Genomic DNA, 22,834 nt, shown 5'->3' on the forward strand with positions numbered 1-22,834 from the left:
ACAGCTGGCCAAAAAACGTCTGAGCAGCCAATTGTCCAATTACTTGTGTGTTGTAATTCCTGTACGGATTACCTGATATGGATGTAAATACCCTCAAATCCAATCCAGGTTTTTTGCAGATGTTTTTTTTTTTTTTGTTCTGGTTTGTCAAGTTAAATCACTAAATCCCTTATCTCTAAAAATGGAACTGCGAAACTGTGTGGAAAACTTGCGTTTATTAATAAACGAAAGACACTTTTGGAAAGCCTCCTCTGGTGCTCACACCCATGTGAAAGCATGCACACATTTAACTATGACCCAGACACATTCTGGAGACTGTGGGAATCGGCGGCGACTCTAATGGCAAAGTAGAGAAATGCAGATAAGAGTCCAACAGACACGTTTAACTCAATTCCTTTCACTTCATATCAAAGTACACAGCCTTCTAATCTTTTAACAATCATATCCCTTGTCAAAGGAACATCTAGGCGTAAGTAGTTTCTGTCTTTTTCGGGAGTTGAAAATCGGGACATAAAAAATTCGGGACTGAAAATCTATATTTAAGTGTCCACACTGTTCAGAAAATAATAATATTGCCCGTGACACCTCCCATTTGTTACATTGAGAGTTTCCGTTTATGCCATCAGGAAGGCAGTGTCCAGCTCCACGGGACAGACGCATAAGATTCAACAGCACTTTTATCCCAGAATCCATTCGAATGCTGCCTGCGAGGTGCGGTGATGTGATTTCAATTTGATGATGAGGGGTTTTAACAGGGAGATATTCACATGGATGTAGGCCTAATATCTGTATGTTTTGTGTGGATGCATATTTTTCATGTTTATAACTGCAGTATGTGAAACTGTCCCACTTAAAACACACAAGATAAATTTCTGTCTCATCGGACAGTAAAGTATTATCGCGCCATATCGTGTCATATTTTGAATAATGTCTCATCAGGGGCTGATAAGTGCTGTGACTCAATATCAACAATTATTATGAATAATTCCTGGCTACGGTAGTGTAACCTTATGAAATTAAGAGAGGGGAGAGAAGTGCCTATTTTCGGGGCGCTTTTGCCCCCTCTCTCAGTTCTTTAAAATTTCTGAAATGGTTCCGCGCTTGTGACAGGCTTGCCACTCCACAGATTTTCGTTTATTGGCTGCGTCCCAACTATTTCCACCCAACAATGCAGCCCCGATCTGGCCTCTCTACCTGCAGGACGCGCGTCTCGATTTCACACTCCGTGAAGTTCCTCTTCTTTGTTTCGCGGTCTGACATCTCCATTCTCCTTGACAACTCATCGGAATGACAAGCTGATTTATATGCATATCAACGGCCCTTCGGCTAGCCATTTATGGTTAACTGTGGGAGTTGACAGGGTAGGATGCTATGCTCACGCATGCACAAGACATTTTGAGTTGATTGTGATTTATGACGATGGTTTTATGGATCAGGATTTTTTTTTTTTTTCCGTACACACTTTTCTTCATTTTTGCATATGTAACCTTTTATTGTACAAAGTTCTACAAATGACCTCCGAATTTTAAACAGGGAGCAATTCCCCTTTTTCATTAGCTATTTTCACTGCTGTTCCCAATGCTCCATTCTGAACCTGGTTGTTCAGTTATTTTTCACAGATTGTTATGGTCTACATGGTTCATAAATAGCTATGTATATACGTTCAAATCTATTTAATGGTAAATATAGATATGCATATTTGCCTCTGCATTCAAAGACTGTTGTTCTGTATCATATTGCTGAAACACAAGTTGTTCCTGTGCATTTTAGCATTTGCATGGTGTTGTTACATATTTCATGAGATATCCTTGGTTGTTGGTTCCCTGAATAAGCTTTAGACAAACAGTAGAAAAACATGTCACATCATCAAAATGCAGAGTCAAGGTGTAAATATAATCCAAGGTATGTTTTGTATTACCATACATTATGCAGTAGACAACATATTCCATTTCCAAATGAAGAAACAAAAGTAATAATAATGAAAAGGAAACAGCTCTTGAAAGAGTAACAAAACACAGGCTACACAAACGACAGTCCAGGATTCCTTGTACCGCCAAACCGTTGTGTCTTTAGTGGGTCATTCAGTGCTACTATGATCATGCACCCTTTTTTGAAGTGCAGGATAGAGGATTATGGCACTATCTGACAGAGTTTGCTTTAATTTAGCTGGAAATTGAAATTCAGATTTCACACACACATGCTGATTTGTTTTCTCTACCGAGGGTATTGAGTTCTGCACAAATAGAGTCAACCACTTGGATTATTTTCTCAACCTTCAAGAGATCTGTGATATCAGCAGAATTTGGGTCAAGCAGTGTGACATAAACGAATCCCCTCGTTGTCACAGACTGCACTCATTCATCTGCAGTCATAATTGCAAAATCCAAATCACAGGCACACAAAGAAAGCAGCACTAGATTAGATAGTCCAGATTTGAGATTTATCAGAGGTTGCACACAAAGCAGAGAATATGGATTTGTTGTAGCACGGCTATGTTAGGCTTTTGAGAGAGATGCTCGTTCTCTCAGCTTCTGACAACGCATGTGACGTTTCCGCCTGCTCTGGTCTTTTTTTAAGGGGGGGGTGGGGGGGGGGGCAGGAAGGGGACTATGGGGGGACGATGGCTGTCAGCTCCCCTGTTGCCGTGACTCTCTGGGCCATTCGCCCCAAGGTGTTCTGCTCTGTCTCGGAACAATTATCGTCAGCAGGGTGTCCCCTCACATTTGATTGTATCAGGATACCACATCCATCAAATCTGGGGGCTTTAGGACGAGCATTTACAAAACGTGAGAGCGTCGAAGCCCTCAGAAGATAAAAGAGACGGGACTTGAACTCTGATTCAGGAGAGCTGAATTAATTCTGTCTGTGGGATTGCATGTCTCCAGCTGCCTGACCACAAGACTCAATTTCAAGTGCAACAAAGCAACAGCTAATTTAAGTTCTATTTTATAACAATGTAGTGAAAGGCAGGTTCTACGTGTACCTGTCTTGTAACTTCCATTCTAAATGTCAACAGCAGAATATAAACTGACTCCTCTCAAAAAAAGTCTTGTCCAAAGGGCATTTTTTTTCCAAACATGTTTGCATTCAATTCCGCAACCCTTACTTCCAAGGTTAAAGTAGCTCCTTACGCATGCTCTATCTCTGGCTTCTGCTGTTGTTTTGTTGCCAATCTGTAGGCTTAAAGTTGGTGTTTTTTTTCTTTCTCTTCTTTTTTCCGCAATCTTCTGGGAGCTGCTTGAACCTTTCTCTTCCTGCTGAAGTTTACACTGCCATGAAGCATCCCCACACCCCCCCCCACCCCATCCCTCACCCCCCTCACTGCTGCACTCCCTTTGAAGTGGAAAAAGGTGCGGTTGGACTTCAAAGATGCGGTGCTTCTCTGTCCCCTCGGGCTTTGATAGCGGATGAAACACTCAAGTTTAGATCTGGAGATTTTAAAGCCATTTTTAGCTTAACCCCACAACTCGACGGTTTTTGAAAGCAATGCTAAATCGATAAAATACAAACAGTGCCCTTTGGATGGATGCAAGTAGGCACAGAGCTTACCCATGGGCACATAGAGAAGGAATATGTGAACATAGCATAGAATTTAATCACTCTGTGCAACTGTGAGCTGCCAATGTGTAGAATGATCATTTTGTCTTAAAATAGTGCTCCATAGTAGCCAATCGTTCTTCAAAAATGTTTTTTTTTTAAATGTCAAGGGCTCATTGAAATTCTTTCTGCAAAAATGAGACTGCTTCAATTTATACTGTGTGTGTGTATGTGCTTGTGTGTGTGGTATGGAGAGGGGTGTACCTGAGGGGTGTAGTGGGGCGACATAGCTCAGGAGGTAAGACCGATTGTCTGGCAGTCGGAGGGTTGTCGGTTCAAACCCCACCCTGGGCGTGTCGAAGTGTCCTTGAGCAAGACACCTAACCCCTAACTGCTCTGGCGAATGAGAGGCATCAATTGTAAAGCGCTTTGGATAAAAGCGCTATATAAATGCAGTCCATTTACCATGAACCATCAGCTTTCTGTTGATTTTTTTTCTTTTTTTCTCTCTCTTTTTTTGGTAAATGAGCTGCCAGGCGTTTCACGGACACCACTTGGACTTTTTATGTCGAAGGAGCCGCTGCGTGAGCTGGCCCTGGCTCTTCCCTTCGTCGTCCGCGGGAATAAACCCTACCCTCCGAATTCCAATCCAAGAGCTCAATAATCACGCTCCCCTCTGCGCCAGGTCGACAAATTTGGCAGGGAATTTTTACAGTGGCAGATCGGCGCTTTTTTTGTAGTAGGCCCAAAAGTCGATGCCTCTTAAACACCGCTCCAGTGTGTAATGCTGCCGACTATTTTTAAACCTCCCTGGCAGCCATAATCCATCTTCTTCGGCATAACGGACCTCTTTTCCGGCACCCTGAAGATTTTCATATCGCGGTGACCAAGTTTTAACAAGGCTCTGGAGTATTCAAATGGGCATTAGCTGAGAGGAGTTTGTGTTTTTTTTGTGGAAATTGCTACTACTGTTTTCTTGTGGACTGTCTGCAGACACAAACTCACGTGCTGCACGAAGTCCCTGCGATCGATGTGACTGGTCTTGCCAGGCATGTCTATTCACTTATTGATAGCGCATGTTTCCGTGTTTCTGAGTCCTTCAGTCAGTCATCTCAACTGTCTTCATTTGCTCAAATATTGATTGAATATACATTTATTATGCATATATGAGTTTTAGAACGCAACAGGACCAACCGATTGGATAGGCATTGACCACAAATAACTCCAAGTTATTATAATAAAACTCCAAGACACTGTCCCCTGACTTTGAGTAACAGATTTACAACTGACTAGTCTCTATATTGATTTGTATTCCACATATGCCGTACATGTACTCCCATGACATTTCGTAAGACATTCTGTAAAGTCTAAAATGAGTAAAACTTACTTAAACCTGGATAAAGGTATAAATCAATATCGCAAAATGTGCAGACAACTGGAATTAAGGTCAAAGCCAGAGATAGTGGCTTAAATCACATGCAGGGTATGTTGAGGACAATATATTTATCTGTAATAGTCAGAGATTATTTCTTTTGTGCAGACTTCACACTTGGATTTGGAGGTGCTGCGTATCTAGAGAATTAAATCAATGCTCGGAGAGTGTCAGTCTCTTCTAAAGAATAAGCCAACAGCTGCATTTGTCAGTCAATACCCTTTTGTGGGTCCAGAAGATATTACTTGAAAAATAAATGTGACAAACAGAGAAAAAGCAGTGGTGTGCCAGAAAGAATGGATTCACAGTTCATCGAAATAAGGGCCTTTCGCAAAAAAATATTGACAAAAAAAAAAAACGGTCTGGAATTGGAGTCATGCGCTAGTATTTCTGGAATCCCAGAAAACCCGCCCCAGCTGTTCCAGACCCAGGACAAATGCATGGCATTACAGGGTACAGGGCCGCCAATTCAAATTCAATTCATTTCACCACCCAAAAAAAAAACTGTCTACTTGGAAGGCAACTGATCGTTCTCGAATCGCCTCTGCAGTTTCTCAATTTCGTCGGCACATACATCTCGAAGGGGATTCTCGGCTGACTGATAAACAACTGCTCCGGAGTGCCTGGTCCTGCTTTTCTCCCTCTCCCCTCAGCCTTCTTCAAATATGAAGGCCTGTAAATGTTTGCCCAGGCTCTCATAAGACGGATGTCGCTGTTCAACAGTGCAAAAAAAAAAAACTGTCGTAGGAAATTCTGGATTTAAATACAGGCAAAGAGGAAAAATGTGATCGTGCTGGGACAATTCACGATTCATGTTCAGAGGGGGAAAAGCAGCCAATGGTAATGTTTGGAGCGGACTTTCCACTCGACTTACATGCAGTTATAGATTTTTTTAAATTTGAAAAATGCTGACATGTCATTAGGACAAGGACAATTGTGACTTTCAGATCATTTTTGAAGTCGTCAGGCAAATGTTGAGCAACCGCTGTACAGCTTTAATGCTCTATGCATCGTGGCTCATTCAATTTACGCTAAGTTAAATTAAGTCCTGATTTGTGTCATTAGCCTAAATTAAATATGGTGCAGTGACCACGTCAAAGCATTTATTGGTAGAAGTTATAACAGAAACCAGTTAATAACATGAGCTCCCGCAATATTTGGTATAACTCACTGAAACCTATTTCTGACATATTTAAACACAGTGTTCTCTGTTTAAATATGTCAGAAATATGCCCCGTATTTATGTCGAAATAGAGAAAAAACGGCAAATGGAGTCTGCGTCTCTGACTAAAGATGAAGCATTTTCAAAATAGAGTAGCTGCCACACACGCACACACACACACACACTGCCTCATCTCACATCTCTTGTCTCCTCAAAGCTAACATGACAGAAGGAAGGAGAGGTTTCCTCTGCTTACACTGCACAACACCCACTCAAAAAAAGTTCTCAATGAACTTTTACACAAGCGGTAACCCAGACGCAGTTAATGCCCCACTGCATCAGTAGTAAATTGTGCGCTCTCTCCTCATCTCTCATCTATGTTTCCGCTCAGGACTTGGCTCCACCACAGCCTGGGCCAGGTTGGGTTTTACACAGCGTCTGATTGATGACACCATTAACCTGACAAATGTGTATCCTGTCGACTATTGTGGCTGTCAAGCAAGTCGTGAATGAGTGAGCAGTGCTTGTCATGCGATAAATGACCCTTACTATCACTCAGCGGAAACATCGTCACCCTGAAGTGTAATATTTAATATCCCTTTCCCTCTTTGCTTTTTTTTCCAGGGGACCGCAGACGATTTTTTAAAAGCCATTCCTCTAAATTAAACTCACAACCGCGAGGACCTCGTAAAAGGGAGTTATGAAAAACGATTATAGGCTATGGCCGTGCCCTGTCAAAATGGCGCTACACCGAATTCATGCGCCTGTTTCGTCAATACAGTGCCGTCGCGCGTGGAACTCAGGAGGCGCTCTGTGCCCTTGTCCTCGGTGGGTCTTTAGGCCATTCCCGCTCCAGCTGCTTGTGGAAGCCAACTAAGGCCGGCAGTACAGACGCAGTAAGGACGTGAAGCATTAACGCGTGGTGCGCTTTCGAAATGTGAGCACAAAATGCATATGCGACATTCATTTTCATCGTATGAAATGACAAGTGTGAACAGTTCTGAAGGCCTTTTATCAAAGTGAATGAGCAAAACATAGTAGTTTTATCAGAAAATGGGCAGTGGCTTGTATTTTTTTTCCTGTGTCTCTCATTTAAATAAGAGCGCGCTCACAATCAAAGTCCCCATGGAAACATTTTCTCAGTCAGAATGGTCCAGTGTGGCTGCCAGACAGCTTGACTGAATATGTTTCCCAAGACACCATCTTAAGTGCAACACACTATAATTTATATTACACCATATCAAGTGATCATTAATAAAAAGATGGCATGAAATGCTTAATATATGTTATCTTCTTTAGCCAGATCAATCAGCACAAAGCATGCTGGCCTACAGAATTTATAAGCGGGATATATTGCTGTGTAATTAAACATGAAAGTCCTTCAGAATCTAAAATCTTCTAATTATTATTTATAAGAGTTTAGGTTTTATTTATTAATGTATCAATTTAAAATTTTATTTTATTTATTTATTTATTTTGTATAGAGGCAGTGCTTTGACAGTTTAATCAAACTGAAATTTTAATCTGTGGTCCTACTAAGATAAGGCTTTTGTGTCTTGAAGACCTCTTTTATATTCTGCATTCTGTATGTCTGGTTTTTCTGACAACTTAAATACAATGCTGATACTGCTGGAAAAATGAATTATTTGTTGTAAAACTTCTACAATGTTAGTGTAATCAGTACTTACACCAGTATTGAGCCAGATTTTTTTTTCTTTGATTTACTTCAGGCCTAATCAAGTTATTTGGTCATCGTATTATAAATTTGTTCGCAGTGTTCTCACATTATTTATGCAGACATGCACTTAAATAATTGAATACCTGTCAGCACCTTCCTTTGTCACCTTTGTACTCTCCCCCCACAGACAATCTATAAAATTAAAACTGCAGCTTGAGTGTGTCTGTGTGTGTGTGTGTGTGTGTCTGTGTGTGTATGCGTGCATGTGCATGTGTGTATGAGATGAGCTAGTGATTACTTTGCACACCACAAGCTACACGGTACTACAGGAGAGAGGAAGCGCTGGCTAGCGGAGCGCTGGTAACCTGTGCTTGGGAGAAGCCGTTTGTTCTGCCTAAAACGTGCAGCCTGAGGAGCCTCAGTCAGCCCCGCCCCACCCACGTCCTGGCAGGGCACGGCACGCTGTGTCCCGCCAGTCTGTCCTTTCGTAGAAATTTGTTTGAGCGAGGCGTGATCCTGCTGCGGTGTGCTTCTGTCTTCGCCCCTCTCTCACCCCGTGTTCTAATCTGTGTAGGAGTGCGAATTATCAGCGTTACAAGAGGTGACTCCTCCCCCTCTACCCATTCCGCATCCCCTCTGCTTATTGATCTGGACTCTGCCACAGAATTGAAATTTGCCTTATCGCATAATGCAGTTGGGGGGGGGGGGGATGGGGGAGGGGGAGGGTGATTTTTTTCCCATTCCTCCCTGTTTGTTGTCCTGTCCTCACTAACAGTGCCCTTACCTCATTGTAAACCCACGCTCAGTAATAAACGCGTGCAGAGGTAGAGGCCCATTCGCCGAGCTCTGCAGAGATCAAGGAGGACAGCGCGTCCTGTCCCGATCTCGGCTAGAACCTCCAGGTGGGCCGCCCCCCACCCCCCCCCCTCCCGGTTAACCGCGACGGGCTCGACCGCCAGTGTAAATACGTGCCGCGGTGAGGTCTCTCGGGGGCCCACAGGGGGCGGTGGGGAGACACGAGAGAATACGCTGTGTGGGGAAACTCCGCAGGGTGGGGAAAAGTCCAGGTTCACTCAGGGGACTCCATATTCAAACATTTATATGCTTCAGTCCTGTATTCTGGACTGAATGCAAGAATCCTGCATGCAAGTATTAAGGACATCAGAAAACTGAAGAGTAGGCCTTTAAATATATTGCAGTGCATTGAACTAATATTGTAATGTACGATACAGTTTGCAAAAATGTGCCAATTAATTGTAATTTTTGCTTAATAATAAATTGAATTGGATGAATCCAGATAGATTCCACTGAGACCAAAGTGGCAGCAAGTGATATATCTTAATCTCTGATATATTTCTACATACTATTCATTAATTCCTCAGTACAAACAGCAATACATTTTCATTTCAAGTAACAGTTTCTCATTTTATAAATAAGTAATTATTTTGTCTTTGTCATTGGTATCAGTGATATGTGCAATTAAATGCTGAAAATATTATCACAGCAGCCTTCCATTGTCACAAAAATGACTAATCAAGAATGCCGATATACTGGATCAATGAATATAGAAAAACACTTTTTTGTAAGGGGAGGTCAGAAGTTTCCATTTAAGCTGTTATGGAGCCTATTAAATTCAGTGGGAGCCAATGAAAAAAAAAAGTGCCTAGTCACTTTAAGTCAGATTCTCAGAGACTTAAGTCAGATTCTCAGAGACTTTTCCCATTGCTTACCTATTAACCACACATCCACAAGGATTATATGCTGTGTAAAATACATTGGTCTACACGAAAGATATGAAATATATGTAAAATTTAACGTGGAATTAAAAATATACCTAAAAATACATGGTGAATGTTCAAATATGGCTCGTATGGTAAATCAATCCTTTGCTGTTTCCTTTTCCCTTGATTTGTGGGGACATTATGTCACCTGATTTAACGCAAGCACTTACTTTATAGCGCATACGGTTAAAGCGCTAGACGAAAAAAGGGCAGCAATTTACTTTCGCGATTATATCTCGTGACATAAACCTGCCTACTTTATTGCGTTTTGAGCATATATTACATTTCCGTTAATGTAGTACTCGGGGGGCTCGAGCCTGCTACTCGTCTGGATGAATTTATGTTAACTTGGTGTTTTCTGTTTTGCGGGACTTAAGTAGCGAACGTTCGAGCGAGCTGTCTGTTCTCGAGCCGAGGGAACGGTGCCAGGGTTTCTCGTCGTGGCGCGACTGTCAATTTATTTCGGCGTAATTACACGATGTTCGCCGCGCTGCTTGCAGGCAGACGACGGCTTGCGTCTGCCGTCTCTTCGTGGCAGCGCGCAAAAAAGAAGCCGCGAGAAGCTTGACATTCGCCAAAGACTTTCGAAGTGTTAAGCAGTCTTGACGGACGAGGAGGGACGGGAAGCTGAGTACACAGCAATGCCCAGGGCTGCCATTTTGGCTCTTTTCAGCAAATACCAAGTCAGTTTCAGTGTTTGCTTCTTCATCGCCCCAGCGACTGGAGGCTCTATTATTTGTCGCCTGTAACATCGTTGCTTTTGTGTGTTTTTTTTTTTTTTTGGGACACCTGATTTGCATTGTGTTGCATTGCTCTGATTCCTACTAAATATTCCCACTCATTGATTCCACAAGGCCAGACCTCTTCTGACTGTTTGGAACATGTTGCATGTGTATATATCTTTTTTTTATTTTGTAATCCCCAAGGGTGTTTTAAGAGCGATTGAAACGAATACTCCACCTCAAAAGCTCCACAATCAAGAATCTCAACGTTCTCTGTGCATCTCACACCACAAACAGGGAAACGGCATCAGTGCGTATCTCCTGCACATTTATCCTGCCGGTCCATCAGTCCGTCGATCCGGGAGATCAGACGATGGCATCAGGCACACGGCTGCGTGTCTCTGCGAACGACCTGAAACGAGCGCTCAAATCCAGCGGGGAAAAAAAACGCTCTCTCTCTCTCTCTCTCTCTCTCTCTCTCTCCCTGCGTCTGCTTGAATTCCAGCTGCTTCTGTAACTAGCTGGAATTAGAAGGGAAAAGGAAATCCGTCTGGAACCTGTCCATCAAAGATAAAAGGCTTGCCCTCTATTCCTTTCTGCCTCTTTGCATCTGCGTCACCCGGTTACTCGCCTTCAAATTTTCCGACAGCAGCGAGCTCCAAAAAATTTGAGCTGTTTTCTTACCGGTAACAAGTCCACCACCTGCCCAATTACACAGATCTACACACACACACACACACACATACCACACACAAACAGAGACACACACACACAATCAATTAGGCACCCAGCGTGACAGTTGCTGGAAAGAAAACTTATGGAATGTATAAGAACCGGCCCCCTTTCGCGGCCCGGAGCAGTGACACGGAAAAATAACTTCTTCCAATTATTCTCAGCACCTTCTCCCTCCGTTTTCCCCAAGCCTTCCCTTCCAGAGAGAGCTGGCAGGTGCTTTCTCTTGACCAAATCCTCTCCCGTCCACGGGCCAAGGATTCCTTGTCATTTTCTGTCCGATAAGGGAGAGAGTTTATTGCTTTGAGCTGTGCTCATTTGGGCGTTTTCTCTGGGTTGTCCTTGATCAGTTGCCATGATTATTGTCCCCAATGGGACTCATAAGTATGGACCCTGAATGAATAAAACACAGCACGTGTTTCCCCTGTGTTGAAAATAAGAGTTTTCTAGTTAGCATCCCCGCCCTTGCATCTCGAAAAGAAAGGGAGAATGAGAGTGTGGGTGGCACGGTGGTGCAGTGGGTAGCACTGTCACCTCACAGCAGGAGGGTCCTGGGTCCTGGCCGGGGCCTTTCTGTGTGGAGTCTGCATCCCACAGTCATGCAGGTTAGGTTGCTCGGGGTGACGTTAACAGGGTGCAAATGAACACGTGTGCTCAGTCATTCTATCCCATACGAATGCAGGTCAAAATATTTATCTGAGAGTGCTGGGATATTTTTGATATCACCCTGCATGTGTTGTAAATACCCAAATGCCCGGCTCTTTATCCGAGTTCAGTATTATCATTGCTTTTTTGGTTATTATCCCACCACCCAACCCCCCCCCCCTCCTCCCCCCGCCCCCCCGCGCCCTTTGGGTCCAGCGCCGGGCCGAGGGGGGGATGGGCAGACGTTTGGCTCGTCCTCCGGCTCTAAACGAGGCCCGGCAGGCCGACGGGGCGGCGGCGCGCCCCCCGCTGAGGCGCTGATGTAATTGAAAATCACAGCCGCCGGGCCGCCTGTTCCATCAGCGCCTCCCTCCCCGCGTCGCGTCGCGGCGCAATCTGACCCGCGGTATCGAGCTCCGCCGCTCCCCCCTTCCAGGCCCCCCCCCCCCCCCGTGCAGCCGATTTGGAGAATAACACCACCCCCACCCCCCATGCAGCTGATTTGGAGAATAACACCCCCCCCCCGCCCCCTCCCTCTCGTGCAGCCGATTTGGAGAATAACAAACCCCCCCCCCATCCCACCTCCCTGCCCCCTCGCCCTCTTGTGCAGCCGATTTGGAGAATAACACCACCCCCCCCCCCACCCCACACAACCCCTTCCCCCTCGTGCAGCCGATTTGTGATTCAGAGAACAACACCACCCCTCCACCCCACGCCCCCTCCTCACAATTAAAAGCAGCACTTCTCCAGTAGGCCTTGGCTCGTTGACAGGCGGTACACATCTAAATCAGTAAGGAACTGCTTTTTGTGGACAAAGCCGAACAGTGGCATTTCTCTGCAGCGTTTGCAGAATGGGGTTTTAAGTAGGTGTACTTGGATCTACAGTGCAGCTGGGAAATGCACTATACAATCTTTGCCACGGCAGTGAGGCAATTTAGACTTACAAATGCACTATACAATCTTTTGCCGCAGCAATAAGGCAATTTGGACTTACAACTGGAAAGTTATTGCTGTTACTGCACCTTAGCAAAGTGCTTCATCTAATTTGCCTGGGTAAATGCCGCCTGTGTCCAACTGTAGAAATAGGTACAATCGGGACAGTAGTGTAAATCTGCGCAAGCCGCACTGAAAAAGCCTGCCTCCTACTGTAAGCAAGCGTAATGTAATGTTAAATGCAATCTGAAATTCTGAGAAACGGTTCTAAACATCTGTCATGAATAGCCCCTCTCCCCTCTCTTGGGGATGACTAATGTCACAATTATTCCTCATGATTCTCTGCCCACACCCCCCCCCCCCCCCAAACCCGCACCCCCCCGCAGCGTATTCGGGAGAGACAGCAGGGTAATTTTCCCATCCCTCGAAGGGGGACCGAAGATGACGCCGTGCATATTTTTCGACAGCGAAAGTGTAAACGGGCGAAGCAGCCTTGTGTGTAAAAGTCATTTTTGTGGCGTTGCGCTGCAAACTGGCAAACTGTTTCACGGTCCTCAGAACTCATGATGGTCTTTTTTTTTGCCAGGCACACGCCACCCCAGGCATTGTTTCCTCTCTTCGTTTGCTGTGCCTCATTCTCTCTACTCTAGTGCTTCAGGGAGGTTGCGGGTTTGAATTCCTTGGCTGGGCAGAGAGATTGTACCTTTGATCAAGGCACTCAACCTGAATTGCTAGATTATAGGTGCAAAGTAAGCTACATAGCTCACCTCTGACAAAACAAGTAGATGATAGTAGTAGAACTTGTATGGTCACTGTGTTAATGTAAAAGTTACAGAATTTCTCAGTAAAACAGTATTATATTGACCTTGTCTAGCTTACATTTGACATCTTACTGATATCAGCATCTGAATATTTGCTTAATTCAGGTTAAGTAATTCTCTCTGGGGAAAAACAGCAGTGCCATACACCTTAATTTGGCCATCTTTTGTTTCTCAAGTACCAAATCACATTGCTTCTCTGCAGTTCTGCCGGGATAGAGGAGATAAATTATCTGCATTCAAAGATGAAGTGCAATGAGGATAATACTGTTAAGTGCAACCCCATAAATACTAATGTATGCACAGATTCTGCAAGCCATGCTCTGAGCAAAAGAAGGGAGGGGAAAAAAATTGGGATTTGCAATTTGGAAGAGCTTATGTCATATTGCAGTAGGTGCTGGGTAGGTAGGAAAAAAATAGATCACAGAAGAGCTCTGCCTTTAAAGAAATGTGTAATCATGATAAACCCTCTCAGTTTTATACGTTGCATAATGTCCCTGGGTAATAACAGCATTTCCGCAGCAAATGAAGTTGAAAATAATAATAATAATAATAAAAAACATTTTTATCTTTCTGCTGAGGCAGAAGCTAGGAAAGTATCCACTGCTTCATAGCAAGATGAAGAAGAGGATGTGGGGAAAGAGGAAGATGAATAATAATGACAGTAGCAACAAAGATTGTGACATCGCCATCACCATCACCATCATCATCACAATGACAATAGTATAAAACTGTCAAAATCATTGTGGTATGGTCATTTTTAGTGCATATGGAAACATTGACCAGGAACAACATCTTTTCAAAACTCTCCAGGCATCACAGACCGGCCTGCTTTACTTGATCTTGAACAGGAAATGGCTTCCCTCACCTGCACCTTCCCTCACCTGCAATGCATTCACACTTGCATGTGCCTCTTTTGTTTGGAATAAAAAAGAAAAGAGGAAATGCAGTTTGACATTAAACCTGGAATATGAGGTCACCTTGCCACAGATAGTGACAGAGTCATGTGAACATATGCCTGCTGTATTTTTTGCACATAATAAATTCAGCTTTTCCAGTGACTCATCCACCAAAGTTTTATTCTTTTTTTCTTTTTTTCTTTTTCTCAACAATCCACAGTCAGTCACAGCCACCTTAATCCCTTTGCCTGAGCAAGATTTCAAGGTTGTAGCTTATTTTTCATAGAAAGAGCGAATTTAGACGCCTTAAAAGTCTGTTCCAATCATTAATATAGTCTTCTGTCAAAAAAAGTTGCGATTACTGTTTTTTTTCTACCCCCTGAATCCTCTGTTGTGTAAATCTCATGCCTGGCTGAGTTCGTTTAAAAAATGAAAATAAATTAATTGATTTCATGTAAAAACATGCGGAACCAAATTGGGAAAGAGTCTCCAATGGCACGTTTTCATTGTAAAAAGGATATCCCTGGCACAGACATTTATTTTGGTGCTTCCTTGTGCAACAACTGCTTCCTCCTTCTCTTCTGCTGCTGGTTTTTATTTGAAATGTCAGCCATGTTGACTAGATTAATGATTCCTCTCTTTTGATTCCACTCAGATTTTTTTTCAGTGAAGAGGCACACAAATATATAAATATCTTAATACTTCTGCGCGTTCATTTTTGGGGGAAAGCATCAAAGGAAAAAACAGTGCCGTCTTCTCCCCTCTGCTCAACACGCAGTTCCTAAAACCGTTCATAACACATCGGTGGTTTTTTGGAAATCAAATCGAATCTCTCCTAATTCCAACCGAATCAGTTAAATGGACCCTTGCCCAGCAAAGCAATTAAATTTAGAGCAACCAAAGCGTCTGAATGATTCCCCAATGCCAAACTGATTGCAGTGTGCTGTGTGGGAATCTGGGAGGCTAAGTCGATGTATTGGATCCGTGCCACCATTCCACAATCCACAAACAATTTTAATGGAAAACAGGAGCTTACCACCAACATTAGATCGGCACGCCGCCATTTTGGATCTTACGTCATTTCCCCCATTTTTATTCGGCCTCCGTTCGACCTAACTATTGAGCATTTTGTTATGGAACAAAAATAGGTACGCTTTTCATACACGCTGGGGTTTAAATTAAAGAAAAAGGATGAAGTTGAATGGAACAGAGTGTAATCGTCCTGAATGGACTCCCACCTTGGCAGCATAGTGTCTGTGCGTTTTGAAAAATGCTTCAAGCTGGGGAAACAGTAACTTCCTACCTCAACAGCATATGGCATGTGGCTACCGCTACAGTAGATCGCCATTGTCTATTAACCATGCCAAACTATTTCCACAGTACATGGATAATGTGTGGCCTTAAGTACACCTTTAATGTAACATAATTTTAAGGGCATTAAGAGCACAACAGGAGCCTCCTATTGGTGAACTAGAACAACTTCTTCCTCCACAGCTTCCCAACCAATGACTGGCCACAGAACCACCACAGCAAGACCTCATTTCTGCAGCCTGCTTAAAATGTGCATATTTTAAATATGTGTCAGGTGAATAATAAGCTGTCCCTGGCTACACTGCAATGCTTTATTGGCCAGATAAAGAAAGGCATTGATCTTGATTGCCCTTAGGAGGTTCAGACTGGAAATATCAGACTCAAGAATGAAACCTGAAGTAGGCCATGGTTTAGTATGGTTTAGTGTTAGAATAAGTGTAGTTAAAGTGGTGTATTTCTAACTGTGGCACTGTTAAGACTCGGTCTAACCAGGGCAATATAGGAACTATGTCTATATATATCTGAATTACATCTCTTGGCATCTTTTGGGTGTGTGTGTGTGCATCTGTCTGTGTAAACAAACATTCTATCTTGCCTGAAAGTCAATGAAGACATGGCATACACACATTGCAGGGCATGAATTAGAAAGATGTGCAGCCTCTCAAAGTACCGCATAGACGGCTGGACCACAGCCACGGCATTCTGCCTGCCGCTGCCACACACCACCGTTCAGCCATATTGAGATGCATTGTGGTTACGTAACTCGCCAGCCCCTGCTCAATAATTGATGGCGCCCCGTAATGTGAATATAACGCGGGGCGAGAGCGCCCCAAATTCTTAGCTTCGAGCGAGGCACGGCGCGCACGGTGTGCAGCGGCGCTGATGGGCCACGGTGGATTTTTCCACGGTGTGCCTTTCCAGCCTGGAACCGCAGCGAAACTCATTCACGCTGAGACGGGCGAAGCGTGGAAAACGCCCCCCCCCTCCCCTTTCCTTTGCAACGCTCTCTCCAAAGTAAGTGCGCACAAGTAGTGTGCCCACATCTTCGCTTCGCAGACCCGTTGCAGTGCACTCTGGGAACTCCCGTTCTAATCGAGGCTGAGCTGGAGCTGGCACCGGCGACGCCTTCCCCCACTGGGGGGTCGTGTTCCTGTCATTCAGGCAGAACGCCCCATTCCATTTCAATCTCTGCTTTCACGCCGTGAATGTCTAGGGAGGGGTTAGGGCTGAGATTTGGGGGGATTTTTAGAACAGCGCTAAATCTAAAGTGATCGATACTTCTGCACACCCCTCTTCTACCCGTCCCTCCTATTTCAACAACAGGAAACGGGGACAAAAAAAAAAAACAGTACAAAAAAAGGGCCAATGTCCAGGACAGTCAAGCTCAGCTTCTTGCCGTCACCTTAACCATAACAGATTGGATTCATTGAGAGCTGCTGATAGAAATTCAATGAAGTTTCACCCTCGAAAGATGGCTTCTTTTTATAACTCCCCATTGACAGCAGTGTCTCTGCATGATGACATGTACTGCCCCCCCCCCCCCCCCCAATACTTTGATGGTTTCCTTTCCTATAGCCTTAATTTGCAGTACATTCGAATACAGTCATATCGTTTTAATGGAACACGTTCACATAAGTGCTATCAGAAACAGCCTCAGTGAATCAAGGATGAGGCGTTTTGGAAAGATTTGACCCACACATGCCATTCATGTCTGATAAGGACAGTCCAGTTAGCATCAAGTCACAGTTACAATGTGCTAGAAAATGAACCAGGTGTGGGGATTATACTGAGATTGTACAATTTTCAACTTGAATCTGAGCTTTAACTAGACACAGATGGCTCACACTTGGTATCTGAATGACATTTATGGCCAAATTCAACTTTTTGACTCTTGAGGAAAGGCATTTCAGTATATATCTGAGTTAAGCAAATGGTTTTCCTCTGGAGTTCAAGAGATCAACTGACATTGTTTCCACAGAAATTCACCTTTCCTGTGGGCATCTGCACGCACTGCCAATCTTATCATCATTCCTGCTACACAATTCGTACACATAGAAAATAAGGGCCCACAGGTTTAGGAAGCTCACCACATCAGGAAATGACCCACAGGGTTGTGGGTAAATGTTTTGCAGTTTTAACACTAATGCTAATAGAAATTATATATCTAAATTCTCAATTATGGATTCTTTAACGCATCCCAGCAGCAAATATGTTAATATCGGTGTGTTATATTCAACTGAGCATTATTTGCTAAATGTAAGAACAGAACCAATTAGGCTTAAACACTGTGCACATGTGAAACAATAAGATTCTGCCTGCAGTATTTCCAGTAAAGCATGTTTGAACGATTCCCGTCATCTTTTCAGAACATAATTCCATTTGAAGGTGAAAATAGGTTGCACACTGACTCATGTACTGAAATTTCCCGATAACAGAATATTGAAATCTGTGGAAGAGCTTGATTATGCCCCGATGTTTGGATTTTTAATTTCTAATTGCATTTTATACAATACTGGGGAAAAAAAACCAGCAGTGGGAGGAACTTAATCACATAACTAAAGCATAAAGAGCAGTCGCCACAATGCACATTCTTCCTGAAAAATGTCAGCAGAAAAAATGCATACAATGGAAAACAAATGGTGATGCAGATAAAGAAGATTGTTGTATTGTTTTTCATCATTACAATTCATGCACAATGCAGCAAATCCCACAGGTTGCCGGTCTAGGGGAAGACTGTTTGATATAAGAATTCAGAGACTGTATGACGCAAAAGGATTTGTGTTTTTAATTTTACCGGTACATTCACAAACATGAAATCCATAAGTCAAATTGGCCAGGATTATTTTTGCAGAAGACATATTTAATTATGATATTTCCAAGAAAAACAGCCCCTTAACATGAAATTCCCCGTGATAATTTATTGAACGTATTGAGTAATATACATCATTAATCTAATAATTAGAACATTAATCCTTGAAAGCTGTATGAACACCCGCCCAACCACCCACACACACACACACACACACACGTGCACACACACACATACACAGACACACACACATACATACACACACACATAGACTGCCACTTGAAAAAATATCTGCATGCGTTTTATTGGCTCCATTGTTTCCCTCCCCACTGTCCACGAATCCCGTTTGACTGCTTTCAGTTTAAGGGGAAACTGTTATTTTGGGCTTCTGATTAACCCTGGCACAATTCTAATTTTAGTTCCATTTTTCACTATAGCTAATCGTTTCCATGGCGATCTCCTGTTTGGACCATATCACTCTATATCTACAGTTCCCTGAACCCAAATTATGAATGCTAATACGCAGTGAACACTTCCCCCAATACCACTGCAATTCGTCAAGCAGAAGCAAGACACGTCAAAAATCGATTTCTGTCAAAGTGAAGCTGAAACGACACAAGTCCGCTATATATACAAGATATTTTTACATACACTCAATTGAACATACCGGCTGTGCTTTGAAGTGTTGGGAAAACACATTTAGCGTATGAATTCTCGCAACGTGACCAGATACGCTGGTGTTGTCCATGGTGCTGAAAGCAGTGCCTTTTCAAACACATAGAGTGCGTTTCCAACAACAACAATAAAAATAGTATTAATAATAATAACATCGCATTAATTCAACAATGCAAATAGCAGGTGGCTGCACGCCAACGAAAGCAACCCTCAGTAGGTTACCATTAACAGGTGTTGCTCATCTTGCCGCGCTTTACAGTGGGCAAGAACTTTAGCGCAAATGTTATACGGTTTCACTTGATGCTGAGCGGAGATGTGGCTTACGTTACCAAGCAACGTGAAGCTGACATACATTCATTTCAGTGTTGAATTCGATATCAGGTGCACCGATGTTAGCGGTTACAGTCGTGTATGGGATTGCGCTTTTATTCTGACTTCAATATTAAAGGTATTCGGTCATACACTATGCAGCGATAATGCATGGACCAAATAAATACTGCCATACTTACCCTCCACTTCGTCCTCGGGGAGGTTTACGGGTGGCCGGTACGAAAGGATATCTGGAATAGTGCAAATTCCCCTGTACATTAAAGTTGAGGTCACGGGATGCATAGGCATTTCTGCGAGCAAAAGCCGACACTTCTGTCGCGATCTTCATATAGTATGCTTTAGTAATCAGACCTCAACTTTCCTCCACTTGTTGTAATGGTTATGGAAGCTCAAGTCCATGAGGCGAAATCCAGTCTGGATCCAGCCTTTTTTTCGTGTAGAGGGAAAGGGAACAATTGCTTCATCCAGAGATACTGAACCTTGAATACCGTAGCAGGTGTACTGTGTCTGCCTGTTCTTCGTCAATGCAGAACCTCAGCGCGATCACATTTTCAAACTTGATATTAAAATGAACACATGTGGTTTACCGAGACTGCATCAAGTGTTCTTCTTAATATTCAAATCATACTTATTCGCGTTATTTCTTGAACTTTTGTTTGGTTCACATTCCCAGTCAATTGCACGATGGCACTGCATTCATTTTCAACTCAAAGAATCCAAATAGTCTGATTCAGTCGCTGTGAAGGAAAATCCATACATGTGGTGACTATAAACTGCGAATTGCGGCTGTGTGTCTTACCGTGTGTTCTATAATCTCACGAAAATGTTTCCGTTTTTTGACTTAGCCTATGTTTACCCGTCAATTCCAGCCGTCGTGAAATTCAATTAAAAAAACAAATAAGCTAGTTGAACTTATGTTTTGGGCTATGAAACAAAACCAGATGAAAAATATATTCACCCTTGGATTGAACCTCTAAAACCACTTCCCAGTTGATCACAATATATTGCCAGACTTCTGGTTATTTGTCCATTGAGGGACTCCTTTGTCGTGATCGCTCTCGGTTTCTTTCAGGTGAAGGAACGCCCTGCCCGTCTGTTGCTCCTTGTGTATCTTCTCTCGCCACGCTCTCATTCCTATTCTGCTCAACCCTCGCGCTAGGCTCGCGTCTTACTCACCTCCTGCAGCAACACACGTGGTCCCTCGGTACCATATAAACAATACGAAATGTGATTAATGATTTCACAGTTGATGTACGGGTGAAGTCCTCCTGGCGATTTTTAATTTCAATTAACATCTTTTATATCAACTTCTTAACGTGGCAAACCAATGGATAACAGTCGTCATCGTGACAGCAGCCAATGCATCTAACAGCTGCACGTGAACGCAGCTGAGATCAAATGTAAACGCATGAAGCTGGCGATTCCGTGCTTTCAGAACAGCCATTTCAAGTCATTATGAGATAGATTTACAAATGTGATTTTGTCGTCAAAATGTCTTTCAACCGTATTCAGAAGGTTGAAATAATATTGTCTGCGCGCGCTGTCCACGGTCCTGAAATGTTAGATTCGCTTGCCGCAACTGTAACCCTCACGCGCATATATATCGGCATCGTCTAAACCTGATACATTTACTGTAACTAACTCTTTATCTTATAATTATTCCCATGAACTCGAATTAATTCCTCGGTTTACGTGGCAACATTGCTTTAAGAACATTACAGGGGTGGTTTTTGCGACAGTACTGAGCTTCTCCCAAATTCTGAAATGCTGAATGACTCGTATTGGCTTTAAGAACGAAAAACCCAGTGGATGGCTTCACAAATGGAAGTTAGAATGACCATCGTTTTGATAGGCTGCAGACATATGCCTACACACACAGGCACCTTAATGTCAGTGTTTAGTATAAAATTGTGTTTAGCCACATACCATCGAAGCAATTATCATCCATTTGTTAGTGCAGATGAATGGAGTGTTGTAATATGTTTGATTTGCAAATATATTGATGTAATAACAGTTTCTAGATAAATATTTTACACCGTGATTTCACCATAGCATGGGCAATTTCAGTGAAAAACAACATTTCAGTTTTGTCATTTATCATTTCATTCAGGGAGCTATCAAACAAAACGTAGCCATCAAAAGCTATCAAAAGTAGCGCTATACAAAGTTCCTGAGAATGCATAATCCATCTAATGACTTTTGGTTGGCTATTAATAAACAATAGCATACATTTTACTTCACATATATAGATTTTCCAAAAAAATGACGTATCAAAAAATGAAGTGCCAAGAAAATCTTTATTAGTGACAGATGAGAGATGGGTGGCTTTATGTTTGCCAGTTGTCTCATGTCTGGATGGTGGTATTTGAAGCTTCCTCCTCATCACCTGGCAGAGGTAGGTGTTACACCCTATTCTGTCCCCCCCACACCAGAAAGGTGTGAAAAGACTCAAGAACGACTTTAGATTTAACAACATCCATGTGCCAACACCACTTCTCCACACGGGAAGTATAGCTTCCATCTCAAATTATTTTCGCCCTTGTCGCAAATTGTTTTTTCAAATGCTATTTATGGAAACGAGCCTAATGGCTCGTCATTTCCATAGCCTATACCAGACAACACAAAAAAAAGCATTCATCCGCACCAGAGGAAAACGACATCAGCAGGTATCCTACCATTCGCTAGTTAAGCCCCCTAATTGAAAAGGAGTCGTTACCTATTAAATAATGAGGGTCCTCTAGCTCACACCATGTGGGCCCACAGGACCTTAATTCCATTCTTGAGGAGGGCAAGAGGTTCGTCATTTGCATGAATAGGCGGTCTGTTTTTTTTTTTTTTTTTTAACGATGTGCCTCGCCGCTACCCTCGTCTGTGGGTCGCTTACATGGAGTATGTTTTTTTTTTAAGGTATTACAGAGGCGGTTTCTTTCAAGGGAAAAATACCTCAGGCTGACGTGCTTGTGGGTTCAATGAGTTTGTTCAGTGAGACCCCTCCCCCCCCTCCCCTCAGCATTTTTAAAAGGTTCCCAGTGGCTGCTCTTCGAGACGATCTCAAGGGTTTGCCTTGAACTTATAATTTATTACCCAGCTCGTACCTAATCTGAGTTTGAGATTAATATACAGTATTTTTTTTGAACTCGTTAATATTTGAAGAAGAACTGAAGGGAACGTGCTTAGCGTTAGAGTAGCAAAGCGCATGTGGAACTGACAGCATCTTCTGTGGCTGGCCAAACACACACAGCCAAACTCTTTCCCTGGAGTCTTCTTTTTTTTTTCCTCCGCCAGAGTCAGTCTAGGTGTTTTTCTTGAATCTGTGGCCTGTTGGTCTCTACGCTGGCGAGCGGCAGCTGCCTTGTCCGCACTGGTTCCC

General features: G+C 43.1%; 1 protein-coding gene across 1 annotated transcript in view; it reads right to left on the minus strand.

Moving 5' to 3' along the window:
• Positions 1-20,928, minus strand: part of LOC135264786 (calcium-binding protein 7) — a 35,586-nt gene extending 14,658 nt beyond the window's left edge. The window contains exon 1 of the mRNA XM_064353630.1: positions 19,644-20,928. Coding sequence (XP_064209700.1) covers positions 19,644-19,752 — 109 coding nt within the window. The 5' untranslated portion in view covers positions 19,753-20,928. The remainder of the gene's footprint in view (positions 1-19,643) is intronic.
• Positions 20,929-22,834: the final 1,906 nt, after the last annotated feature.

Source organism: Anguilla rostrata, chromosome 10, assembly GCF_018555375.3.
Source record: "Anguilla rostrata isolate EN2019 chromosome 10, ASM1855537v3, whole genome shotgun sequence".
NCBI lineage: Eukaryota > Metazoa > Chordata > Actinopteri > Anguilliformes > Anguillidae > Anguilla > Anguilla rostrata.